This window comes from Bombina bombina, chromosome 4, assembly GCF_027579735.1.
Source record: "Bombina bombina isolate aBomBom1 chromosome 4, aBomBom1.pri, whole genome shotgun sequence".
Classification (NCBI taxonomy): Eukaryota; Metazoa; Chordata; class Amphibia; order Anura; family Bombinatoridae; genus Bombina; species Bombina bombina.
This window is the reverse complement of record NC_069502.1, coordinates 635,204,707-635,223,700: the sequence shown is the minus strand read 5'-3', so window position 1 is coordinate 635,223,700 and position 18,994 is coordinate 635,204,707. Positions and strand designations below refer to the sequence as shown.

Sequence of the window (18,994 nt, the reverse complement as noted above, 5' to 3'; positions counted from 1 at the left end):
TGACTGAGGAGCGGTTACAATTTTATTATTTTTTTTATTTTTTTCTTCAAAAACTGGTTCTTAAAGGGCTCGTTTATTTTAAAGAATTTAAAATTAAAATATATATATATTTTTTGTAATTTAAGTTAATATATTTGATTTATGTGTAAAGAGTTATCTTGATATAAACATTAAAATGTTTATTGCTTTTATGCTATTTAGAACCAGCAACACAGTGTCATTGAATATATGGGTTGTATTTTTTGTTGCCTTGCCCACCTCTTGCATATTACCCATAACCATTGAACATTAATTATTTTGCTGTACAACATGTATGTTGATTTCATTTTTGGTGACTGCCAGTTATGTGTTCATTGAATAATTAAGGTGCACAAATGTATATGGACTTGCAGGGTTTGGCAGCCTTGAACAACATTCCCTTCAACCTTTTTAGTCACACAAGTGATTGTACCTTTTTGGGGGATTAAATGGTACAGATATGGACCCGTTGACACTCAGTTGGAAACATATTTGTACCTTATTTACCCCTAAATGATACATATCAGTTCCTTGAGGTGTAATTATGATCCATTGAGGGTACAACCACAGCAGTTGTACTCTAAGTGTTCACAAATGGACCCCAACCATACTTTTTTTTTTTTTTTTTTTTTTTCCTGACAGTGTATGTAATACATTTATCCCAAGTGGTAAGGATGTCACATCTTTAGAATCATTATTTACACCTTGTCTCCATGAGATGGGGACCTCAAATGAATTGCCTTCAAAGAAACTTCCTGCATTGGCAATGGGTGATAAAGTTAACTGATAATGGACCTCCTGTAGGGAGCCCTTATGTCTGAACCTAGAAACAAATGTTGGGAAAGGTGGCCATTCACACTTCAGTGCAAATTGGCATACGAGTTCCAATACACAAACCCTAGACTCTGTCAACTTCAAATTCCCTGGGTATTATAGGGGAAAGTTAAAAGTTTTTATATAACATTTTAAAGTCTAAAATAAATATCTGAAAGTTATCTAAAAATTTAATTTGTACCTACAGTATGGTGTAAATAAATGAATCTAAGAGATTTTGTCTCTCTGTTTACATGAGATAGCGCTCTAACAGAGCTCATTTTGCTAATGCACCGTTACAGAGATGTGTGCAGGTTCAATCCTGGCAAGGTCCACTCAGCCTTTCATCCTTCCGAGGTCGGTAAAATGAGTACCATTAAGTTGGGGGATAATAATACCGGTTATCAGTGCTGTGAGACAATTAAGTTCGAGGTCGTGCGCTATACAACTATCCAATATTTTTATATATATATATATATATATATATATATATATGTGTGTGTGTGTATATGTATGTATATATATATATATATATATATATATATATGTGTGTGTATATGTATGTATATATATATATATAATGTGTGTGTATATGTATGTATATATATATATATATATGTGTGTGTGTACCCATGTATGTATATGTGTGTGTGTACCCATGTTTAGTCTCAAAAATACGCACTCTGTTATATTAGATGGGCCATATACTGAACAGATAGTTTATTACTAGGAAATAATAAATATATTGAATATACATTTAAGAAAAATATACTTTTTTTTTTTTTTTTTTTTTGTAGTAGTATTTGCTAATTAAACTACATTCCGTTGCCTTTTGTCCCCCCGGTGTTCAATACAAGAATTGCAACCAAAAGGTATTTTAATTGTCAGGGGATTTAAAATTACCATATGCATTTCCAAGGGCCAATGAGAAATAAGCTCAGACTAAAAGGGCGTACCCAGAGAATTCCATTGGCTGTTTTAGAAATAATGGTGAAATTTGTTCCCTGGCAAAAAGACTATGCAGAAAAGAGGACACAAACACACTTTGGTTGAAAATAGAGAAATACCTCTGTTTTGTGATACCCTGTTTGCAAAAATACCTTTACGTATGACTTTGGAAAACTCTGATTGAAAAAGCTGAACTCTCATATTGGTTACTGGTAATGTATTAACAGTTGTTTTTATATTTTTAATATTTCAAATCAAAGGTATTCTATAGTTAAATTGTAAAAAGGTGTAATTTATAGTCCTAATTTACATTTTAGAGTCCTGTGTAGTCCATAAATAATTTTTAGTGCTAAGTAAATTTATTATTTAGAGGGAAGGATTTTTGTATTTTGAAGTCATAAATTAATTTGAGTTACTGTGATATATTTTAGAAATTGCATTTTATTATTGTGGCTAAGTTGGAACTATTTAAATGCTATATTAGGTGGTATATGTTGAGTTGATAAATTTGTGTAAATCTCTGGTTGATTATTTACAGTATTATAAGACTATTTTTAAGTAATATAGTGAATTGTATTCCTTGGAAATCTAATCAGATTTGTGGGATATTTTGAGTTAAGGTTAATTTATAGAAATAGTGTGTCTAATACTGATGTACCTTTTTTTTTTTTTTTTCTTTTCTTTTTTTTTTTTTTAAATTCTGAGCAAAGGTTAATTTATAAAAATAGTTTGTCCATACATGGGATAATAGACAATATCTATTGAATAGTAATTAATCTAAATGTTTTATAGCCTGCTTGATATAGGATATTGTAACAACTATATATATATATATATATATACTATTTTCTGCATACATATAATAAATGTGTTTATAGAGATTAACTGGTAAGAATTTAGGAATTAATTTTATTTGAGATTAAATATTAATATTTATAATTTTTATTGTCCTAATTTCTAGATATCTCAATAGCATTTTGGAATACACTACAGAGATTATCTAACGTTTCACTGAAGTGTATTGGCAAATTGTTCTGTAATCATTGGAGATATTGCTGACAATTTTATACCGCTATTAATTAATATTCACAATTACAATCCGTAACATGTTGGTGGCAATTGCTGCTGATAAATATACCAACATTACTGGAGGACACTCCTGAGACGTATCAAGAGCACGTGAGTATGGTATTTTAGTTTTTTTTTTTTTCCTTTTTTTTTTTTTTGGTCCATTGGTTTCTGTGGGGCAATAAGTTGACGTGGTTGTGATATTCTAACTTCGTCTTTTTGAGCTCAACGGTTTAACGCTTGTGCAAAAAATTTTCACTTTCAACTTGTAAAACGCACGCTTCCCAAGGCGCACACAAAGGTTACTTCTAGCACAGTTAACGTATGAGCGGGAATGATAAATTGTTCTCCACTTGTAATCTAACCCTTAATAAGCCCTGGGTAGAGCACTGCTAGTTTACGGTGCCTCTGAACTGCCCATGTTCAAATTACAATATCGATTATGTCACTAAGAGGCAGAGAGCGGAGCAGTAGCTGATGAGTGCAGGTTTTTTAGAGCCGAACAGAAACGGACACTGTGTGGTGTCTTGTTGAAAAAAAAAAAAAAAAAGAGCCAGGATTCATGACATTTGAAACTGCAGTGGTAATCTCTGAAATAACTTAAATTTAAGTCTCCTGTCCTGAAATGGGATTGACAATAGATTGCAATGTGATGACACACAAATATACCCAGGAACATTTAAAAACTAACAGGAATGTTCAGTTCCCATTACCATTTCAAAAACATGTAAGAGTGAAGGATACCTAGCCTGCTTATTAGTTAAAGGTTGGTAAATTACCCATAACTATAAAGCAGCAGATGGGCATCTTTACAGTAGTGTGTATTTATTTTTTTCCCCCTGCCAATAGAGGGAGGCTGGAGTGCATTTTGCAGAATTCAGAAGCCTGACTCTGCTGCACATTGCACAGCAATTTTCTGTAATTTTTTTTTTTTTTTTGTAAAGTGCTGGAGTTAGTTTATAAAAGGCTTTTCAAATGGTATGCTCCTGGACTGTCAAACTTGCAAATTTTGATATCAAAATGAGACCTTTTATGTATGTAGATAAATTGCAGTGCAGTTATTCATTGTGGATATATACTATAAAAAATGTATTGAGAAAATACTTTAATGTGTTTTTAAAAATAAAAATAAAAAAATAATGCAACTGTAATCCGCATTATAACAATTTCTCTTGTAAGGTGTATCCAGTCCACAGGTTCATCCATTACTTGTGGGATATTCTCTTTACCAACAGGAAGTTGCAAGAGGACACCCACAGCAGAGCTGTCCATATAGCGCCTCCCCTAACTGCCACCCCCAGTCATTCTCTTGCAACTCTCGACAAGAAAGGAAGTATCAAGAGATATGTGGTGACTTAGTGTAGTTTTACCTTCAATCAACAGTTTGTTATTTTTAAACGGTACCGGCGTTGTACTGTTTTTCTCTCAGGCAGAAATTAGAAGAATAATTCTGCCTGGAGATTTGATGATCTTAGCGGTTTGTAACGAAGGTCCATTGCTGTTCTCAAACATAACTGATGAATATGGGAAAACTTCAGTTGGGGGAACGGCCTGCAGATTACCTGCTTTGAGGTATGTTTAGTATTTTTATTTCTAGAGAGATGAATAAGTTCTAGAAAATGCTGACAGAGCCTTGTGTATTTGAGGTAAGCCTGATGCAGTGATTTAACAGCGACTGGGATCATGCTTACATAACAGGGTAATACTCATGTTAATATTCATATTGCTTAGTGACAAAACGTTTACATGATTTCATAAATAGGACGTTTTTTCTCTGAGGGAGAAGTCTTTATTTGGGGCCTAGTTTCCACATGACTAGTCAGATACTCCTAGGAGTATTTTCTTAAGGCCCCTCTGATAGTACATGGTGGGAGGGGCCTATTTTACAGACTGAGACATCCAGCTTCCGTAGAAGAGTCCTCTGGCATCTGAGAACCATTTCAAAGGGGTTATTTCTGCACAAAATTGTATTTAAGGGCATGGTGCTCAATTGATTTTTAACGTTTTTTAACGTTTTTCAATCCGGTTTGGGGCCTAAGGGGTTAATCATCCATTTGCTAGTGGGTGCAATGCTGCTTTAGTCCCTTATTCACACTGTAAAAATTTCAAAGATTTTACTGTATTTTTTTCACTGTTTTGCCGTTTAAGTGCTAGTTTTTTTTCTCTTAAAGGCACAGTATCGTTTTTGTTTAATTGCTTTTTCACCTTTATTAAAGTGTTTTCCAAGCTTGCTTGTCTCATTACTAGTCTGGTAAACATGTCTGACATAGAGGAAACTCCTTGTTCAATATGTTTGGAAGCCATTGTGGAACCCCCTCTAAGAATGTGTACCAAATGTACTGAAATTTCTATAAACTATAAATACCATATTATGGCGCTTAAAGATTTATCTCCAGAGGATTCTCTGACTGAAAAGAGGGAGATTATGCCATCTAACTCTCCCCATGTGTCAGAACCTATAACTCCCGCTCAAGTGACGCCAAGTACATCTAGCGTGTCTAATTATTTTACCTTACAGGACATGGCGGCAGTTATGAATGCTACCCTCACAGAGGTATTCTCCAAACTGCCAGGGCTACAAGCTTTGGTATTGTTATCCCACAAGTAATGGATGAACCCGTGGACTGGATACACCTTACAAGAGAAAACAAAATGTATGCTTACCTGATAAATTTCTTTCTCTTGTGGTGTATCCAGTCCACGGCCTGCCCTGTCACTTTAAGGCAGGTGTTGTTTATTTTTAAACTACAGTCACCACTGCACCCTATAGTTTCTGCTTTTTCTTGCTTGTCTTCGGTCGAATGAATGGGGGTGGCAGTTAGGGGAGGAGCTATATAGACAGCTCTGCTGTGGGTGTCCTCTTCTTCCTGTTGGGAAGGAGAATATCCCACAAGTAATGGATGAACCCGTGGACTGGATACACCACAAGAGAGAAATTTATCAGGTAAGCATAAATTTTGTTTTTATGTTATGCATTGCTACAAAATTATGCACTTTATACTAATACTATGACAGTTACTATCCTTGTGGTCTGCAGACTCAAGCCTGGATTGGCTCCTACAAATAAGGCAAACAGTGGGTAGAGGGTTTTTTTTTATTTTATTTTTTTTTATTGAAAAACAGTTACAGTAAAAAGGATGTTGATTTTGTTTTTGAAACACTTTAGATTTGGCTAATTTATTTTATAGCAATGTAATTACAAGACCACAGTAATCCCTCTCTTACTGTTAAACACCTATTTCTAATAGGTTATACACTATTAAAATGTATCTGAGATTTGCATTGTAGACCTTATTAAATTGAAAGATCATACTACATCATTAAATAGTTTTTCTTAGTTTTTTTTTTTTTTTTTTCTCCTTAGATTAAGCACAATGAATGTTGAACATGAAGTTAAGCTTCTTGTAGAAGAAATACGTCGTCTTGGTTCAAAAGGTAATTGTATAAAAGTATGTACTGTTCATAGCTTATTGCATTTAACCCTTACAGACTGGGCACGACTATGCAACAATTGTCCACTTCAACCCTAACCATGGCCTGACCTTTTAACAATACAAAGTGAGGTGAATTCCTAGCATTTTTATGAACAGAACTATGTTAAATAATATAACAGAGAAGCAGTACATCATTTTAGTGTATATGTGTGTGTGGATATATAAATTATTATTTGTTTATTTATTTTTTATTGTCCCTTTTCGGTACCATATGAAATCTTAATTTAATTTGTATACATACACAGCACACAGATTTTCAGTTCAAATATTTGGCAGTTATAGTTGCCCCTTTTTGGTGCAAATATACACACCATAAATTTAACAAAATGACAAATTATAATTGTAAGTTTTTAATGGTTTGTTCTCATTAATTTGTTAATTTCATGTCTATACCAAAAAAAAATAATTTGTAACTATTTTAACTGACCCCTTGTTTGTGCTGTGTATGGATCGGATTTAAATTAAGATAAAAAAAAAAAAAAAAAAAAAAAAAAAAGCACTGTACCATTTATCTGATCTTAAAAAATCCTAGAAACTCTCCTTCTCACTACTTTTTTGCTGCTCTGTAACAAGTACCATGAGCCTTTTCTTTCATATGGTGGTGAGCATTCACAAGCCATTACTCCTGGGGTTCAACTCCTGGCCACTAGGAGGAGGCAAAGATATTAAACACACTAAGAGAGAGGCTTTTTTTTTTTTTTTATTTTATTTTTTATATCTCTTTATTGGTTGCCGAAAAGAGTACAATATGCAAAAATCACTCTTGTTGTCATATATAGCCAATAACAAAATCAAACAACTTAGTTATACAAAAAAACCATAAAGCAGCATATGACAATATTTCATCGGCATTTTTATAATTAACTCCTCGCAGCACCTGGCTGGGGGGAGCCTGGGAAGAAATAAAAATAAATACAGAAAATGGGGGAGGCAAAAAAAAAAAAAGGGGTGTACTCACTAACCCTCAATCCCCGGGACCACTAGCCTTGTATCTCAGAAGCGTTTGTTATCCATGTATGCGGGAACAATTCTAATATGACCATCTCAGCAAAACTAGAAGACAGAAAGGGCGATAAAATCTCTTTTTGTATAGGTAAAGGGTAGGACTTAATAATAGCATACCATCCAAGTAAAAAATTTGATTCTTTTTTCTGAAGAATCCTGAAGATGGTAGGATTCAAAAATAATTTGTCCTTGAATAGCCTGTATAACCTCTGAGAAGGGAGGCCCTCTCTTCGCTTTCCAGCTTTTTAATATACTCTGTCTTACCGCTATTATTATAGTATTTAGTGAATGTACCCAATAACGATCTTGATCACTTGAGGTCTTAAATAATAAGATGATATCCTGGAATGTAAGGGGAAAGATAGATAGATCGTGAATAGTGTTAAACCAATATGTAATTTTCAACCATAACTGATTTATCTTAGGACAAGACCAAAACATGTGAAATAGATCAGCTTTCCGATATGAACATCTTGGGCAACCTGGGGACATAGTTTCATAGAATCTGGCAAGTTTAGCTGGATATAGATAAAAATTATTTATGAGCTTCATATGCGATTCCTTCCAGCTTGATGGAATTTTACACTTATCCAGAGTACTAAAACTCTGCCTAACTCTGTCCTGATCTATATCTGGAATTGACGGGATCCAAAAATTACAGATCTTATCTAAGAAACCTTGAGTTTGTTTTGACAGCATAATATCATATATTAGTGAAATCAATGTTACACCCGAAACAAATCTTTGTAATAGAGTCCTGACATCGGACCACGCAATAGACAAGGGGAACATCCATTTTGGTGCAGCGACAAAATGCCGAATTTGAAAAACTGCAACTTAATCTGATCTGGGTAAATTATATAGTGAAAACAAGGTTTCCCCTGGTAGTACTGAATCATCTAGATCTAATAATTGACAAACCAAACTTAGGCCTTTCTCTGCCCATAACTTAAAATATCTTTGATTGATGCCCGGGGAAAATAGCGGGTTGCCCTGAATAGGGAGAAATTCTGAAAAAGTAAAATCTAACCCTAATATTCTACAGAATTTATGCCACGCAAGGACTATATTCTTGAATGTTATAAGTGAAAAAACATTAGAGGGTAACTGTCGAGGCTTGCAATGTAGTATAGCTGTTAACGCGAAAGGATATATCAAGAAAGACTCTTCTTCAAAAGTAGAGTATACATTTGTTCTAGCCAGCCAGTCAATTGCAACTTTTATTAATGAGGCGATATTATACAAGCTGATATCTGGAAATGATAGCCCACCGGCCCCAGGTTTCTGCATTAATCTAGATAATGCAATGCGTGTTTTTTTGTTCTGCCATATAAATTTCGAAAAATAACAGCGCAATTTTCTTAAGTCACTGTTAGATAAAAGTAAAGGCAAATTTTGTAATGGATAGAGCAGGCGTGGAAAAATAATAGTTTTGACCAAATTAACCCTTGCCGTTAAAGATAGTGGGAAGGAGGTCCATAATTGCAGATCTAATTTGATTTTTTAAATAAAGGGATATAATTGTCAGAATACCAGTATTAGGATTTTTATGCAACACAAGTCCCAAATATTTAATAGTCTCCACCTCCTTGAAAGCATTAATAGGGAACCTGGAGGGTGATTTCCCCATGACCATTAGTTCACTTTTTCACCATTGACCCTATAACCTGAGAATGAGCTGAACTCTTCCAGCAACTGGATCAAAATTGGAATAGATTGCTGCAAATTCTCTAGAAAGACTAAAATATCATCCGCATATAATAAAATATTTAGGCGATGCGAACCTAATAGAATCCCTGTTAAACAATTTCTTACACATATCGCAAGCGGCTCTAATGCTATAATAAACAAGGGCAATAGTGGGCAACCTTGCCGTGTACCATGCTGGAGTGTTATCTTAGGGGAAGCGGTCCCATTAACCAAAATATATGATATAGGATTCGAATATATTCTATGGATAAATTGCGCAAAATTCCCTTTAATCTCAAATTTTCCAAGCGAAATAAATGCTCCCAGACTATTGAGTCAAACGCTTTAACCGCATCCAATGTAAGAACAATGTAAGAACATCATATCATCAGAAATTGGATTCTTACTCATAATTCCAGGCGTAATCTAGAAAAGTTGTTAATTTACGTATATTCTTACACGGATTTCTATTGGTCATGAACCCCGTCTGATCTGGGTGAATGAGTTTCTGTAAACAGAATGAGAATCTGTTAGCTAAAATAATGGTTAGAATCTTATAATCAGAATTTTAAGACCGAAACCGGTCCGTATGATGCTGGATCCTCTGCATTTTTGCATTTTTTCAAAATAAGGGAGATATTGGCCATTGTAAAATAAGATGAAATTGGTTTATCTACTATGTAATACTTTATTAAAAAGCTTCTCTAGTACTGGTAGTAAATCTTCCTTCAAATATTTATAAAACTCTGATGGAAATCCATCTGGACCGGGCGCTTTATTAGGTTTCAATTTATCAATAGCGTTGGCAATTTCTTCTCTAGTTATGGGTTCATTTAACATAGTCAAATCTTCAACTTGAATCTTTGGAGTCACAATTTCTGACCAAAATGTGTCTTGGTTATAAGAGTTAATCTTAACCGTGGAATATAAATTTTGGTAATAAGTAGCAAAGACTTTACAAATTTTCGAGGTAACAAAATATCTAGTCTCATTGTCTTTGATGACAGATATAAGGTTTTTTTTCTTCCTACATTTAGTAAGGCTAGCTAGATATTTAGCCGAGCACCCATGGAATCCCTTATAATACCGATTTTATTCTGATTTCATCAGCTTGAGATTTTTGTTTTAAATAGAGATCTCGTTCTTTTCTAATGGCAATGTAATTATCCCAATTTTGTTGTGAAGGAGCGTTCTGTACCTGTGTATACGCATTCTTTACTCTCTCTTTGCCAATAAAACTTCCCTAGCTTTGATCTTTTTCCCTCTTATATTCAAGAAAGCCATAATCGCTCCCCTAAGCACCACTTTAGATGCCTCCCAGAAAATTTAAATTTTATTTCTATATTCCGCATTATTCAGTCCATACTCTTGCCATTTTGATTGTAGCCACGATCGAAACCTGGGGTCAGAACATAGAAAACGAGGAAAGCAAAATACAGAATTTTGTAGTTTACCCTTGTTCACAAGAAAAAAAGTTAATGAAATTATTGTGTGGTCCGATATCAGGATCTCTCTAATCTCTGCCTTTGATTGCCATATAGAAAGAGATTCAGAGACCAAAAACAGGTCAATCCTGGAAAACGTCCTGCGGGCTCTAGATTCACATGTGTATTTTAGCCTGTCAGGATTTTGGATTCGCCAAATATCTGTCATTTTTAATTTATGGCAGAATTTCTGAAAATATTTTGCACTATGCATGTTACTAGCTACATTTTTATGTGAGAACCGATCCAATGATATATCTAATGTCATATTAAAGTCTCCACATATAACTAGATTTTGGCTTATAAATGGAAATACCTTATTTTGAATTTTTTCCCAAAATTCTATTGAAAGTCTATTTGGTGCATAAATATTACAAATTACAAATTTTATGTTTTTAACCAATATTTGGAGTAGGATGAATCTAGCTTCACTATCAAAATCCATCTTAATTATCTTACAGTCCACATATTTTTTTATTGGAGCCTTTGGTGGAAATTACTTCCCCGACCCAGTTGGTCCTCAGCTTAGCTGCTTCTATCTCATTAAGATGCGTTTCCTGAAGAAAAACTAGGTCTGGTTGCAACTTAGCTAAAGTTTTAATAATCAATTTGCGTTTCACTGGGGACAAAATCCCCCCCCCCCCACATTCCAGGACAGCATCCTAATTCCCTCTGACATTACTTTTTAACATCTAAAATCCATTGTTTGTCTCCGGGAAAAGAGAGAGCGAGAAAGGGGAGGGGAAAAAAAACAACCACTAAACGGAAATACCAAGCAGGGCAACAACCGGTCCAAAAATATACTACAATTTCTCTTACATGGTGTATCCAGTCCACGGATTCATCCTTGTGGGATATTCTCAATCCCTACAGGAAGTGGCAAAGAGAGCACACAGCAGAGCTGTCCATATAGCTCCGCCCCCCAGTCATTCTCTTTGCCGCTCTAACAAGTAGCATCTCCACGGGAGGGTAAAGTGAATGGTTTTTATTTCTTCAATCAAAAGTTTGTTATTTTAAAATAGTGCCGGTTTGTACTATTTACTCTGTGGCAGAAAGTGATGAAGATTTCTGCTGAGAGGAAAATTATTTTAGCATGTTGTAACTAAAATCCAATGCTGTTCCCACACAGGACTGTTGAGCATCAGAAAACTTCAGTTGGGGGGAACAGTTTGCAGGCTTAACTGCTTTGAGGTATGTTTCAGTCATTTTTTTTCTAGTCAAGACTTAGTAATGCTAGAAGACTGACAAGAATCCCCATGTGGGAAAGGTAAGCCATATTCTGAGACTTAGTATAGAAGGAATGCTTATTTGAAAGGGCTCAAACACTGGTGGACACTGTTAAGGGGCAATCGATTATTTTTTTTACAAAAATCTGATATTTATACAAGTTTATATTACATTTGAAACACCTTTTTGGGGTCTATTCCGCATGGCATCTATTTAGACACCTATTTTGGCTTGGCCCCACATCCCCAGAGTGAAGAGGGAGGGGGCCTGAAATTTGCGCCTCAGTTGCGCAGTTGATTTTACAGACAGCTTCATGCAGCTCCATGTGAAGAGTCCAGAGATTACTTGAGGACTTCAGAGAGACTTATTTTCGATTAAAACTAATCCCCAAGGAAGGTAGGGCCACAGCAAAGGCTGTGGCATGGTGCTATAGTTTTGCTAACCGGTTGCCAGCTTTAATTTGCTCCGGTTTGGGCAGTAAGGGGTTAATTGACTTGAAATTTACTGTGCAATCATTTCAAAGCATTAGGATCATATGGTGAATTTCATAAAGATTGGATGATTTTTGGAGATTTAGTAAAAAAAGTGTGCTCTTTTTATTACTTAAAGGCACAGTAACGTTTTTTTCAAAAATTGTATTTTACTGTATTTGAGTGCTGTCTAAGTCTGTTTAACATGTCTGAGCCTACAGATAGACCTTGTTCTATGTGTTTAATAGCCATGTCGGTACCCCCTTTACATTTGTGTTTAAAGTGTGCTAAGGTATCTAAACATTTTAAAGACCATGCAGTGACACTTAAAAATGTAGCCCAAGATGATTCTTTAACGGAAGGTAACGAGGATAGTCCTCCTTCCTCTCCCCATGTGTCGACACCAGTTACGCCCGCACAAGCGATGCCTAGTACCTCTAGCGCATTGGGCCCTATTACATTACAACAATTAGCAGCAGTCATGGATAATTCCCTTGTGGCATTTCTATCCAAACTGCCAGTTTTTCCTAAAAAGCGTGATAGCTCAGTTTTAAGAACAGAGGATGAGCAATCAGAAGTTTTGGATGATTTATCTGTTGTACCCTCACAACACTCTGAAGTGGCAGTGAGGGATGTACTGTCTGAGGGAGAAATTTCTGACACAGGAAAGGTTTCTCAGCGGGCAGAATCAGATTCCTTAGCGTTTAAATTTAAGCTGGAACACCTCCGCGTACTGCTTAAGGAGGTTTTAGCTACGCTGGATGATTGTGACCCCATGGTGGTCCCAGAAAAGTTTCTAGAAGTCCCTGTATACACTGATGCAACGAAGTCATGGATAGAATTCATGCTCTAAAGCTGGCTAATTCTTTTATCACAGATGCCGCTTTACAATTAGCTAAGTTAGCGGCAAAAAAATCTGATTTTGCCATTATGGCGAGAAGAGCGCTTTGGCTCAAATCGTGGTCGGCTGACGTGTCATCCAAAACAAAACTATTAAATATTCCTTTCAAGGGAAAGACCCTATTCGGCCCAGAGTTGAAAGAAATTATTTCGGATATCACTGGGGGAAAGGGCAATGCCCTTCCACAAGATAGACCGTTTAAGGCCAAAAACAAGGCTAATTTTCGCTCCTTTCGCAACTTCAGGAGCGGACCTGCTTCAACCTCTGCAACTGCAAAGCAAGAGGGTAACGCTTCCCAGCCCAAAGCAACCTGGAAGCCTTTGCAGGGCTGGAACAAGGGTAAACAGGCCAAGAAGCCTGCGGCTGTTACCAAGACAGCATGAAGGGGTAGCCCCCGATCCGGGACTGGATCTGGTAGGGGGCAGACTTTCTCTCTTTGCTCAGGCTTGGGCAAGAGATGTTCCAGATCCCTGGGCATTAGAAATTGTTGCTCAGGGGTATCTTCTAGAATTCAAGGACTCTCCTCCAAGGGGAAGGTTCCACATTTTTCGTTTGTCTTCAGACCAGACAAAGAAACAGGCGTTCTTATTCTGTGTAGAAGATCTTCTAAAGATGGGAGTGATACACCCAGTTCCAATTGCAGAACAAGGACTGGGATTTTACTCAAACCTGTTTGTAGTTCCCAAAAAGGAAGGAACTTTCAGGCCAATCCTGGATCTAAAAATTCTAAACAAATTCCTCAGAGTTCCGTCTTTCAAAATGGAAACCATTCGGACAATCTTACCGATGATCCAGGAAGGTCAATATATGACTACCGTGGATCTAAAGGATGCGTACCTACATATTCATATCCACAAAGATCACCATCAGTTCCTAAGGTTCGCCTTTCTGGACACGCATTACCAGTTCGTGGCCCTTCCTTTCGGGTTGGTCACCGCTCCCAGAATTTTCACAAAGGTGCTAGGGTCCCTTCTAGCGGTACTAAGACCGCGGGGCATTGCAGTAGCACCTTACCTAGACGACATATTAATACAGGCGTCGTCTTTTCACAGAGCCAAGGCTCATACGTTTTGCCTGAATTCATCTCAGACCACTACAACTGTGCATGCTCAAACAGTGGAATGGGGATTATGCAGATTTGTCTCCTCAAATACAAATGGACCAGAAAACCAGAGACTCTCTTCTCTGGTGGTTGTCTCAGGATCACCTGTCTCAGGGAATGTGCTTCCGCAGACCGGAGTGGATCATTGTCACGACCGATGCCAGTCTGGTAGGCTGGGTTGCGGTCTGGGACTCCCTGAAAGCTCAGGGCCTATGGTCTCGGGAAGAATCTCTTCTCCCAATAAACATTTTGGAACTGAGAGCGATATTCAATACGCTCCAGGCATGGCCTCAACTAGCGGAGGCCAAATTCATCAGATTTCAGTCGGACAACATCACGACTGTGGCGTACATCAATCATCAGGGAGGAACAAAGAGTTCCCTAGCGATGAAGGAAGTAACCAAGATCATCAAATGGGCGGAGGATCACTCCTGCCACCTATCTGCAATTTACATCCCAGGAGTAGACAACTGGGAGGCGGATTTTCTGAGTCGTCAGACTTTTCACCCGGGGGAGTGGGAACTCCACCCAAAGGTTTTTGCTCAGCTGACCCAGCTATGGGGCATTGCAGAATTGGATCTGATGGCGTCCCGTCAGAACACCAAACTTCCCCTTTACGGATCCAGGTCCAGGGATCCCAAGGCGGCATTGATAGATGCTCTAGTAGCGCCTTGGTCCTTCAGTCTAGCTTATGTCTTTCCACCGTTTCCTCTTCTCCCTCGGCTAGTAGCCAGAATCAAACAGGAGAAGGCTTCGGTAATTCTGATAGCGCCTGCGTGGCCACGCAGGACTTGGTATGCAGACCTAGTGGACATGTCATCGGTTCCACCATGGAAACTGCCATTGAGGCAGGATCTTCTAATACAGGGTCCATTCAAGCATCCAAATCTAGTTTCTCTGCAACTGACTGCTTGGAGATTGAACGCTTAATTCTAGCTAAGCGTGGGTTCTCTGAATCAGTGTTAGATACTCTGATCCAGGCCAGAAAGCCTGTCACCAGGAAAATTTACCATAAGATATGGCGGAAATCTCTTTGTTGGTGTGAATCCAAGGGTTACTCGTGGAGTAAGATTAGGATTCCAAGGATATTGTCTTTTCTCCAAGAAGGATTGGAGAAAGGATTGTCAGCTAGTTCCTTAAAGGGACAGATATCTGCTCTGTCTATCCTGTTACACAAGCGTCTGGCAGCAGTACCAGACGTTCAGGCATTTGCACAGGCTCTAGTTAGAATCAAGCCTGTCTATAAACCTGTGGCTCCTCCATGGAGTCTAAATTTAGTTCTTTCAGTTCTTCAAGGGGTTCCGTTTGAACCTTTACATTCCATAGATATTAAGTTATTATCTTGGAAAGTTTTGTTTTTGGTAGCTATTTCTTCTGCTCGAAGAGTTTCAGAATTGTCTGCTTTGCAGTGTAATTCACCCTATCTGGTGTTCCATGCAGATAAGGTTGTTTTGCGTACCAAACCTGGTTTCCTTCCCAAAGTGGTTTCTAATAAGAATATTAACCAGGAAATCATTGTTCCTTCTCTGTGCCCTAATCCAGTTTCTAAGAAGGAACGACTGTTACACAATCTTGATGTGGTTCGTGCTTTAAAATTCTATTTAAATGCAACTAAAGATTTCAGACAAACATCATCCTTGTTTGTTGTCTATTCTGGTAAGAGGAGAGGTCAGAAAGAGACTGCTACCTCTCTTTCCTTCTGGCTGAAAAGCATCATCCGATTGGCTTATGAGACTGCTGGACAGCAGCCTCCTGAACGAATTACAGCTCATTCCACCAGAGCTGTGGCTTCCACATGGGCTTTCAAGAATGAGGCTTCTGTTGAACAGATTTGTAAGGCAGCGACTTGTTCTAAACTGCATACATTTGCCAAATTTTACAAATTCGATACTTTTGCTTCTTCTGAGGCTATTTTTGGGAGAGAGGTTTTGCAAGCAGTGGTGCCTTCCGTTTAGGTTACCTGACTTGTTCCCTCCCTTCATCCGTGTCCTAAAGCTTTGGTATTGGTATCCAACAAGTAAGGATGAATCCGTGGACTGGATACACCATGTAAGAGAAAACAGAATTTATGCTTACGTGATAAATTACTTTCTCTTACGGTGTATCCAGTCCACGGCCCGCCCTGGCAATTAAGTCCGGTTCAAATTTATTTTTGTAAAACTATAGTCACCTACACCCTATGGTTTCTCCTTTTTCTCCTAACAGTCGGTCGAATGACGGGGGGCGGAGCCTGAGGGGCAGCTATATGGACAGCTCTGCTGTGTGCTCTCTTTGCCACTTCCTGTAGGGAATGAGAATATCCCACAAGTAAGGATGAATCCGTGGACTGGATACACCGTAAGAGAAAGTAATTTATCAGGTAAGCATAAATTCTGTTTTTCCCTCTAAGGAATCTGTCCTCCCTCTGTCTACTGTACAAGGTAGTTTAACAGATTTAGCTCTAGGATTTAAAGGTGTTCTTTTTTTTTTTTTTTTTTTTTTTTTTGCACTCAACAATTATTTAAGTTTTAGCAGCCATGACTCCTCCAAGTAAGCACATAGTTTTTTGCCTGACTCTCCTTCCTTCTTTTATATTCAATTAGCAGAAGTTTGAGTTTGCACCTCATTTACCCTGCTTTAGCATTTCCTATCTTTTGAGAGTAATTATAAGCTCTTGATGTGTTTGGTATCTTTTGTCTCCTAGTTACCAGGAGTTGAATCCCAGGAGTAATGGCTAGTGGACTCTCACCACCATTTTTTTTTTTTTTTGCCCTCCTCTATGGTCAGCATGAATCATGAGTGAAAGTTAAAAACCAGCTGAGTTAAATCGGTGTCACCATCTAGTCAGAGCAATTTTCACCAAACTCATCCATTTCTCCTCCCATAATGTGGAGGACAAACTAGTCATTTTGATATTTATTTTTAGTAAGTATAAGGGAAATGTTTCCAATATTTTGCAATATAAGCCCTGGTTGCCGTAAAAAGTGTGTCGCTATTAACCCCTTTGCTACCAAGAAAAACTTGCTGAAAGTACTAAAGAATATTTAGCATTTTTGCTATCACTAAGTTTAAACAGTTTTTTTATTTACCCATGAAAATATATTAGTGTGTGTGTATATAATATTAATATTATTATTATATATATATATATATATATATATATATATATATATATATTTATTTTTTAAATCGCTGACATTGCCATTTTTTTCTGAGATTAGAAGGTCGCTAGTTGCAGCTCTAAAATTCCCAGCAGCAAAAGGGTTAATCATGTAGCTTGCAAGGTTAACTTTAGCTGTAGTTTAGAGATGTCCCTCTCCCCTACTTACATTTTTCTCTGTAGTGTAGAGAACCCCTCCTCACTGGGCCGATCACCTACCTGACTCTTAAGGCTGTGACACACTGCAAGCGATGCGTCGCGAGTCGAAGCAGCTGCTTCGCTCCGCGTCGCTTCTGAAGATCAAATATTTAATCTTTGAGCGCTCAGCTACGCGACCTGACGCAGCAGAGTGCTCAGAGATGAAAAGGCAAGACACACTGAGCGCGCACAGCTGCATCTACACGCTGCGCGTCGCTCCGCTTGCAGTGTGTCACAGCCTTTACCCTCCTACTTGGCACCAACAATCAATGTTACAGAGTGTGATTCAGACAGTGTCACTTTCTGTAACCACTGGTGATCTGGCTTCATATAAAATACTTTGCTTTATAGCCTGGAGGTTTAGATCCAAAGATTTTCAACAAATGGAAAGGGCCCCCCTTTCACAGCACAAAAGCATATATTATCCTGCTGTGTAGATTTTGTGTTCTCTGTCCAGTTAATTTTGCAAAAAAATTTTGGGCAATTGATAAATTAATGTAAAGTTAATTCAACCTTTATTGTGAGGTGTGCGTTTATTTAAAAAAAAAAAAATGCAATTAATTAATGATTTCTTGTTTGTACAGATGCTGACGGAAAGCTGAGTGTAAAGTTTGGTGTGTTGTTTTCTGATGACAAGTGTGCCAACCTCTTTGAAGCCTTGGTTGGCACACTGAAAGCTGCCAAGAAAAGGAAGATTGTAACTTATCAGGGGGAACTACTTCTCCAAGGTGTCCATGACAATGTTGACATCATACTGCTACAGGATTAATTCTCTGTGGACTTTGTGAACATTACCTCTATACTCTGATAGCTTCTTTACAGCCTGAGAGATTGAGATCTCTATAGGAGTATTATTTTTAGGTGAAACATAAAGCATTCTGTACTATTTTTGTAAAGAAATGGGATACTGCAATAGTTTTGTTGTTTTTCTTCTTATTTTTGAACACTTTTGTTTGTAACCTAAAAGAAATAACATTCCAATAAAAATTTGATCTATAGAAAAAAGTAAAATATCTGTATCCTTTCTAAATAAAAAAAAAATCCTTTTTAAAAACTATTTTTATGTTATTGTGTAAAAAGCCAAAACAACTTCTAAACACTGCACGCCATTTGTAATCCAGTCTTAAATGTGTGTTTAAGCAGTATCGCTGTATCGCACTAACATTGGTGCGCATCTTGATTTTAAAAGTCCATGGTAGTAAATCAAATTTACAAGAGAAGGGTAAGTTTGGCTATAGCTATATAGCAATGGTGTGTGTAAATACCTGGGTTCGGCTTCTGCCCATATAGGTATCCATAAGCTGGCACACTCGGTATATCTTTCCAAAAACCTTTATAGAAGCAAACGATAAAACACCTTATACTGTAACGTTTCGGTTCTGAAACAATGGTTATCTAGTCAATCTCACTGAAAGAGAATGTTCTATAGCTATTAAAG

At 37.3% G+C, this 18,994-nt stretch overlaps 1 protein-coding gene across 1 annotated transcript in view; it reads left to right on the top strand.

Annotated features, from left to right (window-relative positions):
- Positions 1-18,610, top strand: part of ABRACL (ABRA C-terminal like) — a 60,760-nt gene extending 42,150 nt beyond the window's left edge. Inside the window, exons 2-3 of the mRNA XM_053710661.1 lie at positions 6,212-6,282; positions 18,141-18,610. Of these exons, the coding sequence (XP_053566636.1) occupies positions 6,222-6,282; positions 18,141-18,325 (246 nt within the window). The 5' untranslated portion in view covers positions 6,212-6,221 and the 3' untranslated portion in view covers positions 18,326-18,610. The remainder of the gene's footprint in view (positions 1-6,211; positions 6,283-18,140) is intronic.
- The last annotated feature ends 384 nt before the right edge of the window (positions 18,611-18,994 follow it).